At 43.4% G+C, this 7,438-nt stretch overlaps 1 protein-coding gene across 2 annotated transcripts; it reads left to right on the top strand.

The window, feature by feature from the left end:
* The first annotated feature begins 3,003 nt into the window (after positions 1–3,003).
* On the top strand, positions 3,004–6,568 carry LOC134668985 (uncharacterized). Of its 2 annotated transcripts, none has more exons than XM_063526504.1 (2): positions 3,004–3,340; positions 6,299–6,568. In XM_063526504.1, the coding sequence occupies exons 1-2, from the start codon at positions 3,199–3,201 to the stop codon at positions 6,487–6,489; spliced, it is 333 nt and encodes a 110-aa protein (XP_063382574.1). In that variant the 5' UTR covers positions 3,004–3,198; the 3' UTR covers positions 6,490–6,568. The 2 variants fall into 2 exon arrangements, with proteins under 2 accessions (XP_063382574.1, XP_063382581.1); XM_063526511.1 differs by lacking the exon at positions 3,004–3,340 and adding an exon at positions 3,896–4,193.
* Positions 6,569–7,438: the final 870 nt, after the last annotated feature.

The raw sequence follows: 7,438 nt of genomic DNA, 5'->3' as shown, positions 1-7,438 counted from the left end.
TATCTACCCACCAAATTTTATCGAAATGGGACAAAAAAAAACGACAATATTCCCAAAAATCCCTACAGCGCATGGTAGCATTTTTAAACCTCAATGCTTTTATACCTATAGCCGATAGCCCCTATATATAGGGCCACTTGCAATGGAGTTACCGTGGTTATATACCAGTACAATTTGACACTGGGTTAACGGATTAAGGGTGACTCGCACTAGGCCGGGCCGGCACTTCCGGCGCTTCGTTTTCTATAGAAAGCACCACGTGATCAAGGATCAGCCGCCATAGAAAATGACATGTCGGGCGCCTCGGTCCGGGCCCGGCCCGGTCTAGCGTGTAGGTACTTTAACCGGCTAACCCCGGGTTACTGGGATGGCGCACGTAGCGCTCAGGGGTTATACTTAAATTTCGAAATCTCACTAAGTCCAGCGGTCACGCACCTTGCGATTTTTCTCCCGTCCCGATATCGATAAATCGCGCCGCGGCACGTGGGTGAAGTAACGGTGCGACCGGTCGCTACCGCGAGCATTCCATGCACAGAGTACCAGCCTCCGAGCTCTGGAGCTGGCGCGGACGAGTTTGTAATTGTATTTGATCTCATTCGAGCATGAAACTTATCTATATTCAATCATTAACATCTAATAAATAAACATAATAAAATATACTAAGTCCACAGATAAAAACTTGGCCCAGATTGCCGTAAGAAGCTATTATTAGGTGCCCCATGGCTTTAAGTCTAAAGTACAAAATGCACTGCAAGGTCTGTAAGTGATGTCAAGATGAGTACAAATTGTTGAAGGTCGAAAGAGGCTTTTCTGGATCAAACTCAAAATTATGTTCACGTCTTTCCTATAAATAAAATAAATAAATAAATAAACATTATATGACATTTTTAGACAGATTGACTAAGTCCCACAGTAAGCTCAAGAAGGCTTGTGTTGTGGGTACTCAGACAACGATACTTATATATAACACTAGCTGTTGCCCGCGACTTCGTCCGCGTGGAATCTTATCTTCAACATTTTACATCTTTCTTGTTGAAATTAAGTACTTTTCTTTTTTAGCAAGTTGTATGAAGTTTTAAGTCAAGTGGATTTTGATGTTGGTTGCTGAAATTACTTTTCTTGTATTCTCATAATACGTACCTATGCCCTTATACAAAGATTCAAGTTCCGCTCTCACAAAATATCTGATCTCCATACAAACTTTCAACCCCTTTCTCACCACCTTGGGGGATGATTTTCAAAAATGCTTGAATTAGTTTTCATGTTTTTTAATTTAATACATTTTTTTTTGCAAGAAGTTCAAGTTCCTAGCTGAAAATTAAATTTACACCCCAAGACGAACTATCATCCCCTTTTTAGCTTTTTTTTCCCCTTAGGGGTTGAATTTCCAAAAACGTTGCAATTACTTTTTTTTCTAATCGGCTATTATGTCTTTCTAAGAAGTTTCAAAGCATTTGTAATGGATTCAAACTTTGAACCCCATTTTAACCCTGTTAGGGGATGAATTTGCTGAAATCACTTTTATTGTCTTCTAATAATATCCCCAAATACAAAGATTCAAATCCCGCGCTCGAAAAAATGTATGATATCCATACAAACTTTCAACCCCGTTTTCACCACCATAGGGGATGAATTTTCAAAAACGCTGAAATTAGTTTTCTTGTCTTTTAATAATATATATTTTACCGAAGTTTCAAATTCCTAGCTCAAAAGAAAACTTAAACCACATACAAATTTCCATCCCCTTTTTAACCCCGTTAGGGGATGAATTTTACAAAACACTGAAATTACTTTTACTGTTTTCTAATAATATCCCCAAATACAAAGATTCTAGTCCCGCGCTCGAAAAAAACTTTGACATCCATACATACTTTCATCCCCTTTTTCACCACCTTGGGGAATGAATTTTCTAAAACGCTGAACTTACTTTTCTTGTATTTTAATAATATATATTTTACCAAAGTTTCAAATTCCTAGCTCAAAAGAAAACTTAAACCCCATACAAATGTTCATCCCCTTTTTAACCCTGTTAGGGGATGAATTTTACAAAACGCTGAAATTACTTTTATTGTTTTCTAATAATATCCCCAAATACAAAGATTCAAGTCCCGCGCTCGAAAAAATTTTTGATATCCATATAAACTTTCAACCCCTTTTTCACCACCTTGGGGGATGAATTTTCTAAAACGCTGAAATTAGTTTTCTTGTATTTGAATTTGATATATTTTTACAAAGTTTCAAGTTCCTAGCTTAAAATAAAATTTGCACCCGAAGACGAACTTTCATCCCCTTTTTAACCCCCTTAGGGGTTGAATTTCCAAAAACGTTTCAATCACTTTTTTTTGTAATCGGCTATTATGCCTTTCTAAGAAGTTTCAAAGCATTTGTAATGGATTAAAATTTTCAACCCCTTTTTAACCCTGTTAGGGGATGAATTTTACAAAACGCTGAAATTACTTTTCCTGTCTTCTAATAATATCCCTAAATACAAAGATTCAAGTCCACCACTCGAAAAAATTTTTGATATCCATACAAACTTTCAACCCCTTTTTCGCCACCTTAGGGGATGAATTTTCATAAACGCTGAAATTAGTTTTCTTGTATTTTAATAATATATCTTTTTACAAAGTTTCAAATTCCTAGCTTAAAAGAAAACTTTAACCCCATACAAACTTTCATCCCCTTTTTAACCCCCTTAGGGGTTGAATTTCTCAAAATCGCTTCTTATCTCTTGTACACTTTATAAATGCAATCTGGTGTGCAATTTTCAACTTTCTGGCTTTTGTAGTTTCGGCTCTGCGTTGATGAATCAGTCAGTCAGGACACTTGCATTTATATATACAGGATGATTCATGAGACGTGAGCAGGACTAATCCTGCACACTCAGAAACTGATAATTGATCGATCACCGTCGTATTTAGGTGAAACAACCACACTTTTTCCTATTTTTCAACTTTTTGTTGAGGGCAAATTTAATTATCTACAATCATGGTCAATGGATACATACGCGGGCTGTCCGACACTAAAGGTAAGCTCTACTACTCCACGGTACATGCCGTCCCTAGGGCATGCATCCTAACTACTAACAATATTATTGCACAACCGCTCACTGAATTCTGTTCCAGAGACCTGTGTGCGATTAAACTACAAGTTCCACTGCCAACAGGCTGTCGCGACCTAGTCCTTGCCTCGGTGTACATGCCCGGAGAGGACGAGCCACCGCCTGCCGAACTACTACGACTGGTCAACCACTGCGAGAGATCAGGCCTCGCAATAATCATCGGGGCCGACTCCAACGCACACCACCCGCTGTGGGGAATGGAGACCAGCAACAACAGGGGTAAGACACTTGTTGAATATCTTGTGACTACTAATCTAAACATTCTAAATATAGGCGCTGAACCAACATTTGTAAACAAACGATGCAGAACGATTATCGACCTGACTCTGGCTTCGGAGGAGGTCAGTGAACTAATTATGGGATGGCATGTCTCCCAGGAGGCCTCCTGCTCAGACCATAGATGGATTCGCTTCAATCTACTAGCATCTAGAGACACACCAACCGCCCGGAGGAATCCCAGGAAAACGGACCGAGCCACTTTTAGGAAGGTCCTAGGGGAAAGCCTTGACCGGCTTCCACCGAGGGATGACCTTCGGGAACCGGCTCAGATAGAACAGCAGGTAAATATCTTAACTGATACCCTCGTAGACAGCTACCACAAGGCGTGCCCCTTAAAACCACCGGCAAGGTCTGCCATAAAGGGTCACCAGTGGTGGGGCCCTGAACTGGAGAGACTCCGGGGGAAAACCAGAAGACTCTTCAACAGGGCCATGAACACAACGGCTGAGGTGGACTGGGATAACTACTACGAAGCCAAGGCCAGGTACAAAAAAAGATTGCGGTACTGGAGATCCCTGTCATGGAGGAACTTCTGCAGCAGCATTGAAACACTTGACCACGCCAACCGGGTAAGGAAAACCTTAGCGCACAAGCCCACATCACAATTGGGCTCACTGCGTAAACCCGATGGCACATACACATCTACCCCTGCAGAGACCCAACGCCTTCTCCTGGTAACTCACTTCCCAGGATGCGTAAGTCTCGCCGATGCAGATCAGCAGGACGAGGAATACAGTACAACGGACAACAACTGGCAAATGGCGCATAGAGTCGTCACCGCTGAGAAACTCAGGTGGGCCATAGACAGCTTCCATCCCTTCAAGGCAGCTGGTCCGGATGGGATCTTCCCCGCTCTCCTACAGTGGGGTCTAGGACTCATCCAGGAAACCCTGACTGATATCATGGCAGCCTGCCTAGCCTGGGGGTACGTGCCCAGGAGATGGAGAGATGTGAATGTGGTATTCATACCTAAACCAGGTAAGAACGACTACACAGCTGCCAAATCCTTTAGGCCCATCAGTCTCACATCATTCCTGCTGAAAACCTTGGAAAAACTGTGCGACAGGGACCTGAGGGACCGAGCGCTAAAGAACATACCGATGCACAACAACCAGCACGCGTACAGCTCAGGTAAATCTACGGAGTCGGCTCTACACATGGTCGTAAGCCGCATTGAGAGAGCCATCCATGGCAAAGAAATGTGCCTCGGCACTTTCATTGACATAGAGGGCGCTTTCGACAAGACTCACTTTTCCAGTATAGGGAACGCCTTGGAAAGCCACGGCGCTGAACCCGGACTAATAAAGTGGATCATGAACATGCTAAATCAAAGGACAATAAGGTATGTAGGTGAACCGCAGGCCGTAGCGGCGGTGCGAGGATGCCCTCAAGGGGGAGTTCTGTCACCTCTGTTATGGAACCTAGTAGTCAACAACCTCATAACCAAACTGAACAAGGAACACTTCTACACAATAGGCTACGCTGATGATCTGGCAATATTAATATCAGGGAAATTTGCCAGTACAGTATGCGACCTCACCCAGGCAGCTCTTCGGATCGTGGAACGCTGGTGTAGAGAATTTGACCTATCAGTTAACCCCACCAAAACAGAAATGGTAATGTTCACCAATAAAAGGGTACTTGGCAACTTTACCAGACCAACACTTTTCCAGACTGAGCTACAGCTGACCGATGAAGTTAAGTACTTAGGGCTGACTCTCGACAGTAAACTCAACTGGAACAATCACATCAACAAACGCATAGACAAGGCGGGAGTAATCTTCTGGCAGTGCAGAAGGATGATTGGTAAGAGGTGGGGACTTAACCCGAAAATTACCCTCTGGCTCTATAAGACCATAATCCGCCCCCTACTCTGTTACGGTGCTCTGGTTTGGTGGCCAAGAACAAACCTAGGCAACGTACGAGACAAGCTACAAAGACTCCAGAGGCTCGCATGCGCGGCCACCACTGGCTGCACGAGGTCCACTCCGACTGCAGCCATGGAGGTCATGCTAAACCTTTCACCGCTGCACTTACACATACAACAAGAGGCCAGTCTCTCAGCGGTAAGGTTACGAACCCTCAATATATGGTCTAACACCACAGGAGCTCTTCACACAACATGCCTGGAAAAGTTATACAGCGAGTTTCCGGTGCTCATGGCGGGTACGGATCGAACTCACAAACAAGCCATTTTTGACAAAAGGTACAAAATACAATTATTTGAGGACGACAACTGCGAAGGACTCAATCCCCGGGAGCTGAGAATCTTCACTGATGGGTCCAAAACAGACAGCGGATCAGGCTCTGGAACCTTCTCAGAAGACCTGAACATGTCAATCACCACTCCGCTAGGAGCCCATAACTCGGTATTCCAGGCTGAGTGCATGGGCATTATTAACGCGGCGGCTGCCATCACTGCAAGGAAGGTAGTAGGATCCTCCATCCGCATACTCTCCGACAGTAGAGCAGTCTTAATGGCCCTAAAAAGCCATATAATCACATCCAAACTTATACACGAATGCCACGAACGACTAATGGAGGTATGTCAGAACAATAAGATCACCTTACAATGGATCAAAGGACACAGTGGATCCCGAGGCAACGACGCCGCGGACGAGCTCGCCAGACAAGGATCGGGTGCGGGGCCTATTGGCCCGGAACCGATCCTCCCGATACCGTTTAGTAAGGTACGCTCAATGCTGCTGGCACGTACAGGGAAACTACACACAGAACACTGGCTGAACCAAGCTGGATGCAGACAGGCCAAGCAAGCCATGCCTAGCATGAACGGTAAGCTCACAAGGACGCTCCTTCAACTAGGAAAGGTTCGACTGAGTATGGTAACCAGTGTCATAACAGGTCATGGACTTTTTAACAAACATCTTTTTATAACAGGTGTCACAGACAGTCCCCTATGCCGTGGGTGCATGGAGAAAGAAGAAACAGCCTCTCACGTGGTGCTGGAGTGCAGCGGATTGGCCCCATACAGGGCAAAACATCTCGGATCCCCGAGAGACCTCCCCGAGGTCCTACTCAACATCAAAGGTCTGATAGGATTCCTCGAGGAGCTGGGCTGGCAAGACTAGCCCACCCCATATCACGCAAAATAGGCGCAAGACGTCGAGTTGCGGAAAATCGCCCGTACTACAATACAATACAATACAATCATGGTCACCCTACAAGAACTAATTAATAAACATAAAACCTCTTTTACGAAGAAAATAAAATGTCAAACCCGAGTGAGATACGAGTTTTCAAAAGTAACCAGACCGTGATGACAGTGATGACATTCAATTTGACACAGAATATCGATAGTTTAGTATTCTAATGTTAGGGTGACCATCCATGTCGTAAATAAATTAATAACTTTTTTTTTCAACACGACTAGAAAATTAACGTTAACCTCACTAATACTGATAGGAAACAGTTGCTTATAATTTACGAAATGCGCAGTGTTAGTCCTGCTCACGTCTCCTGAATCACCCTGTATAGATAATATACAAACACTTAAATACATAGAAAACACCCATGACTCAGGAACAAATATCTGTATCATCATACAAAGAAATGCCCTTACTGGGATTCGAACCCAGGACCATCGGCTTCGCAGGCAGGGTCACTAGCCACTAGGCCAGACCGGTCGTCAATAGGCTGGTAGACATACCCAAAAGTTAAGGGCTATAATGGTTAATTTTCTTATTTAACTCTTATCATCATGAAAGGGGTAACACCTCTTATTTGGACAAGTATGATATCATAGGCAATAATGTTAGCCTGTCATAGATTTTTAGAAAATCGTGTTCAAATATAAAATGGGCAAAGTTGACTAGTTCCAAAAGGTAGGTATATGGCATGTTTCAAATGTTAAGGTTTTCCTGTAACGGTTTAGGATATGCATTGTCTGCCAGTATCACGATTTAAAATGTACATGTAAGTACATGTACAAGTATGAAAATAGTATCTATGTCCGTTGTGAAGACTAGTTACCTATGCTAAGGCACGTATCATTCATTGATCAATGTCACAGGATGTTTA

This window comes from Cydia fagiglandana, chromosome 1, assembly GCF_963556715.1.
Source record: "Cydia fagiglandana chromosome 1, ilCydFagi1.1, whole genome shotgun sequence".
Lineage (NCBI taxonomy): Eukaryota > Metazoa > Arthropoda > Insecta > Lepidoptera > Tortricidae > Cydia > Cydia fagiglandana.
This window is presented reverse-complemented; position numbering and strand designations above follow the sequence as displayed.

What these genes read in the sequence shown, in the direction of transcription:
- LOC134668985 (XM_063526504.1), top strand. Translation starts at nt 3,199, where the DNA reads ATGCCCGGAGAGGACGAGCCACCGCCTGCCGAACTACTACGACTGGTC. An exon ending in GGAGACCAGCAACAACAGGG is followed by an intron (nt 3,341 to 6,298) that starts GTAAGACACTTG and finishes TTTTTATAACAG; the next exon opens with GTGTCACAGACAGTCCCCTA.